This window comes from Gossypium raimondii, chromosome 5 (genome assembly GCF_025698545.1).
Source record: "Gossypium raimondii isolate GPD5lz chromosome 5, ASM2569854v1, whole genome shotgun sequence".
NCBI classification, from domain to species: Eukaryota; Viridiplantae; Streptophyta; class Magnoliopsida; order Malvales; family Malvaceae; genus Gossypium; species Gossypium raimondii.
The window spans coordinates 10,424,364-10,442,120 of NC_068569.1; the positions used below are offsets into that span (position 1 = coordinate 10,424,364).

The 17,757-nt window shown below is 33.7% G+C and overlaps 1 protein-coding gene across 2 annotated transcripts; it reads left to right on the top strand.

Annotated features, from left to right (window-relative positions):
- Positions 1–5,796: 5,796 nt before the first annotated feature.
- On the top strand, positions 5,797–14,790 carry LOC105769919 (ABC transporter G family member 35). 2 transcript variants are annotated; one of them, XM_012590882.2, is made up of 22 exons: positions 5,797–5,946; positions 6,216–6,611; positions 7,388–7,597; positions 7,747–7,831; positions 7,923–8,082; positions 8,192–8,268; positions 8,409–8,462; positions 8,904–8,994; positions 9,405–9,706; positions 9,839–10,437; positions 10,565–10,725; positions 10,866–10,975; positions 11,228–11,381; positions 11,488–11,634; positions 11,734–11,906; positions 12,012–12,344; positions 12,439–12,813; positions 12,909–13,042; positions 13,131–13,358; positions 13,480–13,651; positions 13,823–14,077; positions 14,169–14,790. In XM_012590882.2, exons 2-22 carry the CDS (start codon positions 6,229–6,231, stop codon positions 14,439–14,441), a joined length of 4,476 nt encoding a protein of 1,491 aa, XP_012446336.1. In that variant the 5' UTR covers positions 5,797–5,946; positions 6,216–6,228; the 3' UTR covers positions 14,442–14,790. The 2 variants fall into 2 exon arrangements, with proteins under 2 accessions (XP_012446336.1, XP_012446337.1); XM_012590883.2 differs by having other exon boundaries at positions 5,816–5,946; positions 6,221–6,611.
- The last annotated feature ends 2,967 nt before the right edge of the window (positions 14,791–17,757 follow it).

Below are 17,757 nucleotides of genomic sequence, written 5' to 3' on the forward strand. Positions count from 1 at the left end.
GAAGCCAAGGTTTTTTGGGGCATGGGGTCAGAGAAGTCAATGCGATATAAACCGTAATCACCATATACAAGGTGATCAAGAAAGATCGAATCCTGAGGTGAATTGTTTTCATAAACAGGCTAAACACTTATAATTGTTTAATGAGAAAAAACACTTAACGGATTGGTGCTCAAATTTACCATAGGGTAAACTATTATTAAAAAGCTTTCTTTTAAGTGTGATACTGAAATACTACCTCCTGTTCTTAAAATGAATTTTAGCATTGATAGAAACCCGTACAACATATTAGACAGGTAGATCACGTTTAATAATAGATAATAAATCATTTATAGTTATGAAAGTATTCTGTATGAACTACCAAAGATTCTTACAATTAGAAGGCAAATAAATTGCATTAAGTGGTTACGAACCTAAATTCTGAATTGAATTAGCAATAGGCTCTAATATTAATAATTAAATTAATCACTATCATTACCTATAAATCTATAGGTCATTCTTGCTTTTCCATTCTAGGGGAAATAAAATGTCTCGAGGATGACAATGAACACAGCACCAACTTTTTTTTTTTCTGTGAATCGTATGGACTATGATTACAGTGTGGACTTTTTGGGGTCTGAATTTGATGATAAATATTGTCAAAATTAAGACAAGTTCCCAGCATCTGGTTCGTATGTTTTAACCAGTTCATTTCAAATTATGGGTTTTGGTTTCTTAAGAAAATAATTGTCACATGTTTTCTTTTCTATCGTGTTCCGTGGCAGTCATAGCAGACGTGCCATGCTTATTATCTGTGGCCTTGTATTTCATTTGTGGATCAATCCTGAGTTAGTTGTAAGAATGTCATGATGATGTAATGAAATTCGTAGGTGACGAGTGCCTGACGGAAGATGAACCACCCACTTCTTTCACCTTTACTAACCAAACTTAAACATGAACATAAATAATGGGAATGAGATATTAAATAGGCAAGGGTAATTTTCACCAACCACTTCTTCATACCATAATCTCATGTTCATACTACAAATAAAAGCTTTCACCTAACAACATATGATGGAATCCGAATTTTTCCCCATTGTTCAACCTTTGATCTTTACAATTTTGATTTTAGTACAAACCTAATTAACATCCTTTTCCAACCTTGTATTTCTTTCAACTTCTTTTGTTTTTCTTCATTGTTTATATTTTAATATTTCATCTTTGAATAAAATAATTATAAATTATAAATTCAGAAATCAAATACGTATTCAATAACATTCATATATAAATTCATTATCACTTCGCTTAATTTTATTATTAAATATTTTTTAATTTAATAAACTATGGAAATGGTTCCTTTGTTAGATTTTCTTCTTCTTTCATTTTAAACAAAATCAAGTTAAGTCCTTTTGGATAGATGGTATATTCCAAAGTGTAATAAGTTTAGTTTTGTTTTGTCTTAAACTATAATATCTAATTTTAGTATTACAGTAACTAATTTTATTGTCACAACTATTTCTATATTAACCACAATAAATACATCGTTCATTCAAAAGGATGGATTTAGTATTTTAATTAATTCGGAATTGCAAAAATGAATGTATGGTGTGAGAATGATGGAGGCTGACGCTGATGGTACAGATCCCCTTGTCAACATATTTGGAACCATCCCAGTTGAAAATTTTGACTTTGAACGTCTTAAAGTTACTGCCTTTTTCTATCTATTTCCTAAAATAAACAGAGAAAGAGAAACAACCCATTTTGTAAACGGGTAAAAAATGGGTCCCAATGTCCAACATCCCTCTACCCTAATTCTTTTATTTCCAAGTTTTTGGTGTCAGATAAATTTACTTGGAGGGATTATTTAAATGTAGTGATAAATCACTTGGATTCAACCTCCTTTTGATTATTTCTTCAAGTCTTGTTTTGGAGGGTGGGTTGCAGTCAAACCATTTGAACAAATCCAAAATTTACTTCTACTCCTATTGACTTTCTAATGATATTGAAGGTTGTAAGTCAGCATGTTTTTGCTTTCAATGCACCCACTCTATATACTTTTGCTCCAAAATTCCTCATAAACCAATCTTTATGTTTGCATTCTCAATAATTGTCCATGATTAGGGATTATTCAAAGTGAATCCAATATATTATTGGGATGGAATGAAATACTATTAGATGGTATATGGTAACCATTTTTTTAAACATTTTCAGTTATTTTGATGGATCGAGATAGAGTTGTTAGTATGTTTTCTTTTTAGAAGAAAAAATAGTATTCAACAAGTAGGTATATCAATTGCTATCTTATTTATTACTTATGCATTAAAAGTTATAACTGACGTTACTCTAAATAGTATATAAACTTTCATGCCAAGTTAATGTCAATTTCAACCACTTCAATATGACTATTGCCACTCATCATTAATTAATTTAATAATACATCTACTTTGAATGACAAATCCACCAATCAAAAGAGGATATATAGCATATTATGTTCCCTTTGGATTTTCTCTCTCGTATCTCTCTTAAGAAGAAGACTCTTTCTTCTGTCCTCCTCTCTTGACTAAGCTCTATTAAAACTCTTCATAGTCTCTCCTCCCTTAGCTCAATCACTTGAATCTCTTAGATCTATTGCCTATCAAATGAATCACTTTCAACCTTTTCATTGTATTTTTTAACAATAAAGACAAAAAATATTTTGGTTAATTAAAGTCGTTTAGAACAAAGAAATAAATTCAAATTTCAATTAAGGGATTTAGTAATACTAAAAAGAAGAATAAAATAATTACGAGTAATGGCATGCTATTGCTATATACAATGTTTCGACCACAAACATTATAAACATTGCAGATAAGCCTTTCCTTTTTTCGTTCTTATACAAATATGGAAGGTTTACCTAAAAAAACAACCCTTTTTGCCTCATTTCATCTGCACTTGCATCGACCTAACCACCGCACTCTTTTCATCACGCAAATATTTTTCTACTATGCCTTTGTGTTTGGTTACCAGTTAAGGTTGAGAAAGGCGATTTTAGTTTTGTTTAATCCACCATCCTTAGCCTCTACTAACCATGTTGGTCTTTAATGTTTTATGTTTTAATTAACATATACAACATTATGAATCGTTTGATTTGTAAAATCATCTTAAGAAAATGATCCGAAATAAATTTGATATTCGAATAATAAGTATAGATATCAAGCAAGCTTTCTGGTTCTAGATAGTAATCTATATATACATATCCTAGAAGAGAAAACATGTAGAGCATGTGGATGGAGTAGGTTGAAGTTTGTTTCAAACATCATTTTCAACAAATCCAAAACTGTTGGGGGTGAGATCTGCAATGGAAATGTTGTGGTTTGATACTATATATATATATATGTCTGGTTTCCAAAATTCATATCATCTTCCTTTTCAATATTTTTGGTTGATCCACTCCTAATCTTTCTCCTACCACAATCCAATGTCAAATGGAAATGAGAATATCTTGACATTACTTTTTCTTTTTCTTTTAATTTTTTTTGGAAAAAACCAATTAGTCCTTTTAATTGCAACTTAGGAAAAGTTTTGGGAACATAATCTTAATTTTCTTACACGTTTTTGGGTAGCATCACTTTGCCTAGTCTACATTTATTTATTACAACACTTTTTATATATCAGAACATCGATTTATTGTTTTGTTATCTAAACCTAATCCAAAAACTCCTTTTTACTATAAAATATTAAAATTTAGTTTAATTTGTTGTTATAATTTAAATAATAAATTGGATTAATATTGGGATGGACGAATAAGTCTTGCAAACAAATTTTATAATTTATAAATAAAAATTAAGTCCCAAACAAAAAATTTTTAACGGTCATATCTGTTTTTTTTTTATACAATGCTTAGAACTATTTAATCCCTCCCTAATTCTTAAATAAGAGGATAATGCGCTTCACCGCACTCAAACTCATATCTTTCTGCACTGACAGCAACGCCTCGTAGACAATTAGGCCGTGTGATTTTAATAATGGACATTCTTTTCCAACTAATAAAAACACAAAGACCAAGTCAATAAGCTTATTAGTCACATGCCAATTTATATTTTCTCTTCATCTTCCTCTCCTTTCTTCTTCATTGGTCTGTGGGTCACACTGAACAACTGGACATTAACACTTTTATCCTAGTGCTTTCATTAGTGAGCTAAAGAAATATAGCACTTAAGCAAAATAATAGTTTTAATTGATGATGATGATTACATGCTTACTGGAAACGTGATCCAACGAATTGATAAGCTTTCTTTTTATTTTAAAAAGAAAATAAATTCCTTCTTTTTCTTATCATTGGTGAAAATTTCTTAATATTCTATGTTATCATTTGTGAGATTTTGGTAATATTTGAATTTCGTGATTGCATTTTTGGAGCAAGAAATAGCATAGTTAATTAAGATATGGTTATATGTATATATTATGTTAGAAGAATGATATTCCAAAGGTGATTGGAAAATATAAGAAGGGAAATTCACCAACCCTCTCCCTCTACTTGCAATTTTAGAACAATAAGCACCCAATTTGCACAAATCACTTTCTACTCCACCTGCTTTCTCTCACTTCAATCCCAAGTGCACACACATTTTGAGTACTTTCTACTTCGAATAATTATGGCACGTTCGTCGTTGTAATAGCATGCATATTCTTCGTTCAATTTTTATTATAATATTATTCAATCATTTCTTATATTTTATAGTGGTGTAACCTGATGGTAAGTTTTGGAATGTGTTTAGGAGGTTTAATTAAATGTTTCAAAATTTTTAGGGTTTATTAAATATTTCTAAAATCCTAACATTTAATTAATATTTTTGAGAGAATTGATGGTAAACGTCTTAAAATTTCTGAAATTTCGAAAATAAATTTCTTAAAATATTAAGAGTTATAATAAAATAATTCAGAAATTAAAATTTAATCCTTATTTTTTATTTTCAGGAATTTATTCTCTCTATTTTTCATATTTTAACATTTAAGTTCAATGGTTAACTTTGTTAAATTTATTGGTGTGACACTTTAAAATTAAAAAATATATATTTTCACTGTATAGTTATCTAACTAAAAAAATGAGGTTATAATAAGGCTTTATTCACATTTTAGCCTCCAAACTTTCCCTGTTTTCTTAAATAGGTAGCTGAACTTTTAACTCCATTAACTAAAAGGCCTTGTGACTCTAACGAAGTTACGCCCCTGTTGATTTATACACACCTTTTTCTTTAATTTTGCTTTATTTTCCACTATTATATATATTGGTTGGAGGAGGGGGGCAAGGCCCAAGACAAAGCCGACGACTGCGCATCACAATATTGTAATACAGAGCATTGTTGAGGGTGGCTATCCACATGCTTAAACTTAATGGAATTCAAATATTTCCTTCACAACTCCTTATATGGTAACAAAATGTAATCATGCAAATTATAAGCAATTTAAATCAACCCAAAAAAGTAATAAAAAAAATATTGCATTTTTGGTGAGAAAATTCAAATTCCAACTTCAATGGAAAGAAAAGATATCATTATTGGGAGTTACCTAAAACTCACATGAAAAAAAAAATAAAAACCCAAAAGTAAATAAAAGAAGTGAACAATGAACAATGTTAGTTGAAAACAGAGGAGGCTGTTTGGGTGGCACCCGTAATTTTGACTTTCCAATTCATTGATAGGACCCTATTGGATTGCGGCCTATCAGATTTGAACACTCTTGATTCATAAATAATTGAAAAATATGACCTCAGACTAAGAAGAGCCCGTCTTACAATTGCAGCACGAATATATAAATATCGCCACTAACTCTGGAAATAGACTTCACTTGCATTGCACCATCTTCTCTTATCTCTACACCTTACATTACAACCAGCGAAGGTGACAAAGAGAAGAAGAAGAACGACAACAAAGTGCATCCAAAAGTGTCAAATTCATAAACAACCCAAAGCTTGGGTTTTTCTTTTCCACAGTGAGTTCATTTCTAGCAATTCCCTTGCCTCAGCTACTTTTTGTTTGTTTGTAGAGAAAACATAAGAGAAAATCCATGTGGTGGGTGGTACCTCAGTTTTTGGTGTTTTCTTCGTTAGTTCCTTTTTGTAATTTTTTGACGTTCAGATGTTATTGCTTACAAAGCATTGAAAACCTCATTTCAACCAACATAAACAATTGGTTTTCTTTAGGCTTTTATATTAATCAACCAAACAAATATATACAAGGTTAACGAGAATTTGGACCCAGGATAGGGAAAGAGATGGACGGTATGGAAAGAGGAAGAAATCCGAGCAGAAGAACAGGGCATAGCAGCATAGGGAGGAGCCTAAGCAGGAGTAGCTGGAGCATGGAAGAAGTATTTTCAGGTTCCAAGCATTCCAGGAGAAGTAGCCGAGTGGATGAAGATGAAGAAGCTCTAAAATGGGCGGCCATCGAGAAGCTGCCCACATATGATCGCCTCAGAACCAGCATCATGCAATCCTTTGTGGACCATGAAATTGTAGGAAACAAGGTGGAACATAGAGCTGTCGATGTTACAAAGCTTGACATGAATGACCGGCAGAAGTTCATCGACATGCTCTTCAAGGTTGCTGAGGAAGATAATGAGAGGTTCCTCAAGAAGTTTAGGAACAGGATTGATAAGTAAGTTTTATTTTTATTTCTTTTTTCAAATCAAATATCTTGGTTATGACTTATTATTATGTTAGGTTTCCTTTCATTTTTTCCTGATTAGGCATTAAGGAACCATGGCTTTGTTAGCATATCCTTCCATTTTTTAATCCCTTCCGAAAACCCAGGGACAAGGATAGATAAGGCTAATTGTACTACGTTATGTAGAATTTGATTGAATATTGAAAACAAATATACGTCTCAAATACAAAGTCCAACCTTTGATTTTAAAAGTTTATCCTATGTTTAAAACATATCAATGTAGAATACAAATATTTTAAAACTTCAACTATAAATATATATATATATATATATATACACATTATATCATACATTTTACACTTTGGCTTGTTTTAAAAAATTAAAGAAGCTTCTTGTCTTATGTGGTCTTTTCCCACTAATTGGCGGTTGGAGAAAAGTTTATTTTGTTTGGGATATGCCTAAACTTCAGCACTGATAATTACAGTCTGTTAGTCTTTAATTGTTTTGTTAGCTGAAAGTAGTATATTCTCATCACGCAAACCCACACATTTGCATATTATTGCCCAACTTGCCTTCAGCCTGTCATTTTATCATTCACAAGACAAAGTAATTAAATCAGAACAAGAATTTTTGTAAATCCAGTATGTTTTTGTTGTGTTGGGGCATCGTGAGTAATTAATAATTCATATATGTAAACTTTACATGAATTTTAATCCCACACAAAGGAATAATTTTTAAGTAGAATGTTGATGGGATGATAATCACAGGGTTGGGATTCGACTTCCAACAGTAGAAGTTAGGTTCGACCACTTGACCATAGAAGCCGACTGTTACATCGGCAGCAGAGCTCTTCCTAGTCTTCCAAACGCAGCTAGAAACATTTTTGAATCCATTCTTGGAATGGTTGGAATCAAACTGGCCAAGACAACAAATCTTACCATTCTTAAAGATGCCTCCGGAGTTATTAAACCATCAAGGTATACTTTTTTTAACTCTTTCATTTCATTTTTGGTACAAAAATCAGATTGTAAGTTTCTTAAAAAGTTTATATGTGATGTATTGATAGCAGCTAATGAAATTTGTCATTACATGGCATATAATAGATTTATTTGTTTTTTTGTTATAGGATGACACTCTTGCTAGGTCCACCTTCTTCCGGGAAAACAACCCTTTTGCTGGCATTGGCGGGCAAGTTGGATCCAAGCTTAAGGGTTAGTTTCAATCAAATTTTTTTTTTAAACTTAATTTCTGCTCATAAAATATTCAAGATTAGCATGGCTGTTTTTTTGGAATGAAACACAGGTTAAAGGAGAAGTAACATATAATGGATATAGATTGAATGAATTTGTTCCTAAAAAGACATCTGCTTATATCAGCCAAAATGATGTTCATGTTGGAGAAATGACTGTGAAAGAAACCTTGGATTTCTCAGCAAGATGCCAGGGTATTGGGACCCGATACGGTAAAAAAAAACTAACAAAAAATAGTGTATACCACAATTTTTCTCAATACCAAATTTTATGAAATGGGTGATGAATTACTAAAAATTGCAAGTGTTTTGTTTCATATAGATCTCTTAAGTGAGCTTGCTAGAAGGGAAAGAGATGCTGGAATTTTCCCAGAAGCTGATGTAGACCTTTTCATGAAGGTAAACAAATTCTTAAATTCCACAATCTTACAAAGACAAATATTTGTCGTCATTCGTGTGGATAATGTTAATTCATATTTATTAATGTCTTAGTTTTACATTGTTTTCATATCATGCTTTTAAAATATGTGAAATTTCAGGCAACTGCCATGGAAGGAGTTGAAAGCAGCCTTTTCACTGATTACACTCTCAAAGTAAGTTCATCTTAAAAAATATTATATTTATTAGGTATGAAAATTGGCATTTACCATCGTAGAAAATTTTTTCACTCGGTCATTGAAAATTTTTTGTTATTTCAAAAGTTCAACCAAGGTCTTCTATCAGTTGATATTTTAGAATTTCCTTGCAAAGATGTACCCTCACCTACTGTCTTTTGACTCTTGCTCGCCAATTATAATATACCGTCGGTGGATATTATGGGTCCTATCCCTTATGCAACTTTGTTCTCGATTTCAACAATTTTGGTGGTGATGAACAATTTTTCTCATTAAAATATGTTTTTTCCTAAATTCCCACTTCCATAGAAAAAAAATGCAATGAAAAGTACAATCATCAATCATGGGAATAATAAGCATAGATAAAATGACTATTTCTAACGTCATTTTTTCTTTTTGGTATGTGGTTGAATTGGTCAGCTTTTGGGACTTGATATATGCAAGGATATCATTGTTGGAGATGAGATGCAGAGAGGAATTTCTGGAGGTCAAAAGAAAAGAGTAACAACAGGTTGATTATTTTGAGTCCCACAAAGACCTTCTTAATTATCAGTATTAATTTGTTTTTAATCCATGATTATATCTTGCTTATCTCATCTAGTAAGCAATTAAAAATATCATCCGCTTCCAACTTACGTGTGAGAAACACTAAACAGCGAAAACCCACCTTACTTGATCTATACAAACTTCCAATATTTCAAAGGACTGAAAAACTAAGCCAAATGCAAGTGATTGACCAAATCTCAAAGTTGATTCCCCACCAACCCCTCCAATGTGGAAATATACCCTTATTTTTTCTGAATAGGGACACGGCTACTTTTTCCACTGATTTTAGCTTCATTATTTTGTTTTTTACTTTCTTATTGGCGTTTAGGTCATGTAATATAAAAAATAATAATGTAAAGGTTTGATGAATAATAGGGGAGATGATTGTTGGACCTACCAAGACACTTTTCATGGATGAAATATCAACGGGTCTTGACAGTTCCACGACATACCAGATAGTTAAGTGTTTGCAGCAGATTGTGCACCTAACAGAGGCCACAATCTTGATGTCCCTACTCCAACCTGCTCCCGAAACTTTCGACCTCTTTGATGATATCATTCTTTTATCAGAGGGCCAAATTGTATACCAGGGTCCACGTCAGCATGTTGTTGAGTTCTTTGAGAGTTGTGGCTTTAGATGTCCTGAAAGGAAAGGCACTGCTGACTTCTTGCAAGAGGTACAACTATACACCATTTGATATTTCACATTTTAACTTCCTTAGTAACAGTAAATTCGGGTTTAGTTTAGTTTAGTTAAAACATAACTAACTGGTGCAACATAAGCTGACAAGGCAGTGAAACTGTGACAGGTTACCTCAAAGAAGGACCAAGAACAATACTGGGCAGATAGGAGTAAACCATACAGATACATTACGGTAACTGAGTTTGCAAACAAGTTCAAGCGTTTCCATGTCGGAATGCGGTTAGAGAACGAGCTTTCCGTGCCTTTCGACAAATCAAGAGGCCACAGAGCGGCATTGGCCTTCAAAAAATACTCGGTCTCCAAAATGGAACTTCTTAAGGCATGTTGGGACAAAGAATGGCTATTGATTAAGAGGAATTCGTTTATTTACGTTTTCAAGACTGTGCAAATTATCATCGTGGCAATCATCTCATCCACGGTGTTTTTGAGGACTGAATTGCACACTAGGAACGAGCAGGATGCGGCAATCTATGTTGGTGCACTTATATTTGGAATGATCATCAACATGTTCAATGGTTTCTCTGAGCTTTCCTTGATGATCAGTAGGCTTCCAGTGTTCTACAAGCAAAGAGACCTTCTATTCCACCCTGTCTGGACTTTCACTCTGCCCACTTTCCTACTCCGAGTTCCGATATCTATTCTAGAATCCACTGTTTGGATGATTGTAACATATTACACTATGGGATTTGCACCTGAGGCCAGCAGGTGACTTGAATTGCACCAATTTATTTTCATCTCATTAGACTAATCCAGCTTTTTTCTTTCTTGACTAACAAGGTAAATAGCAGCTCAAATTAGTATTAACTGGCTAACCCCTAAAATCTATTTCCAGGTTTTTCAAGACCTTCCTGCTGGTGTTTTTAGTACAACAAATGGCAGCTGGGATCTTTAGACTCATTGCTGGAATATGCAGAACTATGATCATAGCTAACACTGGTGGGGCTCTCACTCTTCTCCTTGTGTTCTTGCTGGGAGGCTTCATCATTCCAAAAGGTAAGCTTTCAAATCGTAAAAGAGAGCATACGTAGAAGACGGTTATTGAAATTCCCTATATTTGTAAATCTCCGGTTTCTTATGATAAGGAAGCTACATTAACGAAAAAAAACTAATATAGAGTGGTTTTCTTTTGACAGGTGAAATCCCAAAGTGGTGGGAGTGGGCTTACTGGATTTCACCTTTGACTTATGGTTACAATGCCTTTACTGTGAATGAACTATTTGCTCCAAGGTGGATGAACAAAAAGGTATTTTATTCAGCTTTCCTAGAAAGCAAAAGATATCATATATATATATATATATATATATATATATATTGTTAGAGTTGTGAGACTCGAATATCATATTATTGTTTTTCAACATTAGTAAATATGCTGTGGTTTCTTCCGATGGTTTTTAACTTAAAATCTGCGTGTTCAGCATTCAACGTATAGTATATATATATATAGTCTCATTTGAAAGAAAGCAAGTTACAAGCGGAATCTTTGTCCACAATGCAGGCCTCGGACAACATTACGAGCTTGGGGGTACAAGTGCTCAGGAACTTTGATGTTCCAAATGATAAAAACTGGTACTGGATTGGTGCAGGTGCTCTTTTAGGGTTCGCAGTTTTGTTCAACGTTCTCTTCACCTTTGCGCTCATGTACCTAAACCGTAAGTTCTAACATTCAGTTAGGCTAATGTGTTCCTTTTGTTGCCTATCTGTATTTTTTTTCCTTTAGGTAGCTAATCTTGTACATTTTCTTGGTTGGCATAACAGCCCTTGGGAAGCCACAGGCCGTAATTTCAGAGGAAACCGCTGAAGAGCTGGAGGCTAACCATGAGGGTGAACCAAGGTTAAGGAGACCAAAATCAAGCAAAGATTCGTTATCTCGATCACTTTCATCTGCAGATGCAAACAACTCAAGTAAGAAACATAACAAAATGGACAATGTTGATTTTGTTTCTCTTAGCTCGGTTACCAATGTTTACTATTGTGTCAATCATATCGAATGAAATCTTTTAGGAGAAATGGCAATCCGGAGAATGAGCAGTCGGACGAACCCCAACAGAATGAGCAGGAATGATTCTTCGATTGATACAGCCAGTGGTGTTGCTCCCAAGAGAGGAATGGTTCTTCCTTTCTCTCCTCTAGCGATGTCCTTTGACACTGTCAATTACTATGTTGATATGCCACCAGTAAGATCCCTTTTCCCTCTTATTACTTATCTCAAGAGCGAAATAAGTACATAAACCTTATAATTGTTACCATAGAGCATGGTCTAAAGTTCAGTTATTTAACAGGAAATGAAGGCACAAGGAGTTGCAGAGGACAGGTTACAACTACTTAGAGGAGTGACTGGTGCATTTAGGCCCGGAGTGTTGACTGCACTCATGGGAGTCAGTGGTGCAGGGAAGACAACACTGATGGATGTTTTAGCAGGAAGAAAGACCGGTGGATATATCGAGGGTGATATTAGAATTTCAGGGTTCCCCAAGATACAAGAAACCTTTGCAAGAATTTCTGGATACTGCGAACAAAATGATATTCACTCACCCCAAGTTACTGTCAGAGAATCCTTAATTTATTCGGCTTTCCTACGGCTTCCTGAAGATGTCAACAAGGAGGAAAAGATGGTAAGAAGTCTCCTTTCCGTATTTTTCAGTGAAATAAAGCATGGAATTAGTTGTTCAATTTAGTCTCTAAACGATATTTGCTGTTATCTTTTAGATATTCGTGGATGAAGTGATGGAACTGGTAGAATTAGACAATCTCAAAGATGCCATAGTAGGGTTGCCAGGAGTCACAGGGTTGTCAACAGAGCAAAGAAAAAGGTTGACAATTGCAGTAGAGCTTGTTGCTAATCCCTCAATAATTTTCATGGATGAACCGACATCTGGCCTTGACGCGAGAGCAGCAGCCATTGTCATGAGGACTGTCAGAAACACTGTGGACACTGGAAGAACAGTTGTCTGCACTATTCATCAGCCTAGTATTGATATCTTTGAAGCCTTTGATGAGTTGCTACTGATGAAAAGAGGAGGTCAGGTGATTTACTCTGGACCATTAGGCCGGAATTCTCACAAGATCATTGAATATTTTGAGGTATGTAACTATAGCATGATCTTCAATATCTAATACACTAATCTAAAGATAAAGAAGGCGGCATTATCTGATTCCCCTCTTATTCATCACTGCAGTCAATTCCTGGAATCCCCAAAATTAAAGAAAAGTACAATCCAGCTACATGGATGCTAGAAGTGAGCTCCGTAGCTGCTGAAGTTAGGCTCGGAATGGACTTTGCCGAACACTATAAATCGTCATCCTTGTATCAGTAAGTCGAGACATAAGCAATAGTGACACTAATTCAATTGTTTTACCTTTTCTTTATGCTTTGAGCTAACATTTGAATCCGATAACAGGAGAAACAAGGCCTTAGTAAATGAGTTGAGCACATCACCCCCAGGAGCAAAAGACCTCTATTTTGCCACTCAATACTCACAATCCGCATGGGGTCAATTCAAATCATGCCTTTGGAAGCAATGGTGGACTTATTGGAGAAGTCCAGATTATAACCTTGTCCGATACTTCTTCACTTTGGTCTCTGCCCTCATGGTCGGTACTATTTTCTGGCAGGTCGGCACTAAAAGGTCAGTACCTATTTCATGCTTATAATGCTCACATTTCTTGTTATGTCTACTGTATAACCCAATGCAAGACAAATGGCTTACAGACTCATTACATTTTCCTTTTATTTGTTCAATCGTTCAGGGACACCACAACTGATCTTACAATGATAATTGGGGCAATGTATGCTGCGGTCTTGTTTGTTGGAATTAATAATTGCTCAACAGTTCAACCAGTTGTAGCCATTGAAAGAACAGTGTTCTATCGTGAAAGAGCAGCCGGGATGTATTCTGCATTACCTTATGCCCTTGCACAGGTGAGAAAAAAAGGGCATTGGTTTCCCGACTTATGATTAGTTTTGTTTGACATCGATGCTATTTCATGATATAAAAAATATATACAAGTTATTGCTTTCAATCTGTAAAAGTTCAAATGACAGACCTACATAAACTGCTAAATAATCAAACTTTAATTATATGGCATGCAGGTGTTTTGTGAAATACCTTATATTTTTGTCCAAACAACATACTATACACTCATTGTGTATGCTATGGTGGGCTTTCAATGGACGGCAGCAAAGTTTTTCTGGTTCTTCTTTATCAACTTCTTCTCCTTCCTTTACTTCACATTCTACGGAATGATGACTGTTTCCATCACACCAAACCATCAAGTAGCAGCTATCTTTGCCGCAGCTTTCTATGCGCTCTTTAATCTTTTCTCTGGCTTCTTTATTCCAAGACCGGTAAGTTTACTTGTTTCACAAGAAACCGAGATTTTTAACCCTTAATTGGATCCACAATCAAAGCTGATACATTCCTCTCTTGAAATTTCAGAGAATTCCCAAGTGGTGGGTCTGGTATTACTGGATTTGCCCCGTGGCATGGACGGTTTACGGACTGATTGTGTCACAGTATGGAGATATCGTAGACACCATTAAAGCACCCGGCATCAGTCCTGACCCTATGGTTAAAGATTATATTAAAGATCAATACGGGTATGATTCGGACTTCATAGGACCAGTTGCAGCTGTTTTGGTCGGCTTTGCAGTGTTCTTCGCCTTCATGTTTGCCTACTGCATAAGGACACTCAACTTCCAGACCAGATAGATAACAAGGGATGGATGGTACATGTGTTTACTTGTTACAAGCAAAAAGTGAGTGACCTTGTAAATATGGAAAATAGAAAGCCATCCTCAAATATGGTGTCGAGTTTCATTACTACACTGTCGAATTTAAATTCGCCTAAGTCTAATAGTTTAGTTTGCAAGACTGTTTCAATGACTTGTACTTGGAAGTGTAAAGTTTTGTTGCATATAATACTAGATATGACCTCAAGGGAACCAATCAGAATGTCAACTTCATTCAGGCACTGCAACATTAGCTCCCCTGATTTATCATTAATACCATAATTTTGGAGTTTGAATTTTGATAAACATTTCCCTTGTTTGTTCATTTATCTATTTATAGCAGTAACTTTAATGTTAAAAAGAATCCAATAATTGACAAGTTTGAATTAAAGGAAAATGGAATCAAATAGATGGTCTTGATTGCATTGTTTGAGAAATTTCCAAGTGTCAAGAAGGGTGTGCGTCTTTATTTGGAGTGTCAACTCTTTTCCTGCTCAAACCTTTCAAACTCTTTTTTACCGTCAATGTAAATATACACGAATCATGGATATAGGTGCTGTAAAAGTACCAGCCAAAAATTGACAAGTGGGCAGTGAGCTTTGGTTGCTCTGGCCAAAATTTCAGAGGAAGTTTGGTTGTTGAGTTCCACATAATTAACAAACATGGCTCAGTGTCAGATTTTACAAACAAGTGGCGGCTCTAATCGCCACAAGAATTTGGTCCATAATGAAAATGGTCCCCCAAAATTTTGACTAAAAATGTTATTTGTAAAATCTCCTACATTATTAGATTACCATCACCCCAGTTTCTAACGTGGCTAACGTATTGAGTACAAACCAAAACCTAGTTGATGAGCTTATTGGGAAAACGTTACACCACATCAAATTCAATTCACATTTTAAATTCGAGTTTCATCTTCGCTTAATTTCTTGATTTCACATCGAACCATTATTTTGTAAAAAAAGAACACTTTATACTTCAAAATAGAAATACAAATCTCGTTAAAAATCCCATATCATTGGAATTTTAATCCTTACTCAATGGGGTCCACATTCTCTGTCATCTCAAACAGTTTACCCAGAATTTTAATCCTTACTTGTAATTTGCCTCGAAATTTACCCAGAAATACCAACAAATTAAAATCTTGCCTTCACTTTTACTCAACAATCAACTGGTTTTTTCATCCCTTGAATACTGCTTATATGCGATGATGGGGGGTTTGTTAATCAAAACAACTTATTATTTTTGAAAAAGTACAAAATATTAATTTGGCAATCAATTATATGAGGTACATTGGAGCTGAAAGGATAAACAAAATTAAATAGAATTTAAAATATCCATAAAATATTAAGAAAATGCAAAAAATATATATTTAAGGTTGAAAAATCACATTGATGAATATGGATAAAAAAATTCAAGGCTGAAACCGCAAGAAATACCCAATTTAGGAATCAAGTGTTAGTATATCCCTCTGAAGAAAGAAAGAAAAAAAAGAGTGAAAAACTGAAACAAAAGATTAAAATCAATGCATGAAATGGAAGATTAATAAAATTGGAAGTGGAATGATATGGAAAGATAAGAGGGAAAAGATTAATTAGATTTGATGTGTTGAGACCATTCAAATATTTTGTGGTTGATATGCATATCATCTTTTTGGTACTATTATTTGTCACTACCCTTTTCTTTCACTTTTGATGATATTTTGTGTACCTCTCATGAATATTCACTCTTGGACTGTTTTCTCTTTTGAGAGAGAGAGAATTATGTGGTCGGTATATATTCACACTAAACTTATAAAAACATATCTTTTATATCCTCATAGTTTTATTTATGAGAAATAAAAGTTGTAATGCTTATGTCACGTTTGAATTCCTTTTTCTGATTTTTATTTTGTTCATCCTTTTTGTTTTTAGTTGAATAATAAAACTACCAACTTCAAAACTAAACGTCAGATACTTGATAAAATTTGTGTTATGTTTAAGGTACATTACGTGAAAAGAATTCGAGTTTAATGTTAGAGATTACATTGTTGGGAAGGCAATCATGAAATTTGGAATAAGTATTTTACATGAACAGTAAAACAAACATATTGGTTTCATCCAAAGAAAAAATATATATTATTGTTTACTTATTTGCTTAACACAAAAAGCTGTAATGGAAGTGCTAAACTGCAGTGGTTACTATGGCTTGGCTGTAACACCCCTTACCCGAGACCGTTTCCGGAGTCGAGCATGAGGCGTTACTTGACTTAACTTAAAAGTTTAGAGCATAAAAATTTACTTTCAAAATTAATTTTTACCATTCATAATAAAGCTGTCCACCTGCGCAGCAGTTACTAAATTAATTATAACTCAAGCTACGAAACTCGAAATTTAGATCCGTAAATTTTACCTGAAACTAGACTCATATATCTTTTTACCATAAAATTTTTAGAATTTTTGGTTCAGCCAATTAGTACATTTTATTAGTTAAAGTCTCCCCTGTTTCACTGATTGACTATCCTGACATCTTCTCATTAAAATTCAATTATCTCTTTGTACAGACTTCATATGATGCTTCCACTTATTTCTACTGAAAATAGACTCATTAAGGAATCTATACATATAAATTATAACTCATAATTCCTTCTGTACAATTTTAATGAATTTCTAAAGTCAGAACAGGGACTTCAAAACATTCTTACCCTGTTTCACTAAAATTCAAATATCTAAAATATATAACTCTTTTGCTTACTCTTTTCTTTCATGTGAACATAGACTCATTCAGCTTTAATTTCATATCTCATTCAGCTTTAATTCAATTTACACTATTTTTGGTGATTTTTCAAAGTTACAACAATACTACTGTCCAATATCTGTCCATTGAAATTTTATTATTTAAAAAATTCAATATAACCCTTTATAATTATCTAACCTTCCTGCAAATTTTAAATCACAATCAATTTCAATATTTCAACTACTTCATTTAAATACTAATAAAGTTCAACCAATCAACCATTTCAAGCTAAAAACATGTATATTTCAATGTCTAACACAACCAACACATTCAAATTTACTTTACATACTTAATCATTCATACTAATACTTTTTACTTCAATTCCCTATAAATGCCATATAAATCAATAAGTTATTTAATAAAATCTACCGGAGTAAACCTGGATAGTGTGATCGTTGTTGTAGATCCGATCCTCCGAAATATATATATACGTCAATCTACAAGAAACAGTAAACACACACCAGTAAGCTTACAGAAAGCTTAGTAAGTTCACAGGCTCATAATAAAATCTTACCAAAATT

Bases quoted from the DNA above. Each gene is read 5' to 3' on its own strand.
- LOC105769919 (XM_012590882.2), top strand. From the start codon at position 6,229: ATGGACGGTATGGAAAGAGGAAGAAATCCGAGCAGAAGAACAGGGCAT. The intron at 7,832-7,922 runs GTTAGTTTCAAT...AATGAAACACAG, and splicing joins AGTTGGATCCAAGCTTAAGG to GTTAAAGGAGAAGTAACATA. The intron at 11,635-11,733 runs GTAAGAAACATA...GAAATCTTTTAG, and splicing joins TGCAGATGCAAACAACTCAA to GAGAAATGGCAATCCGGAGA.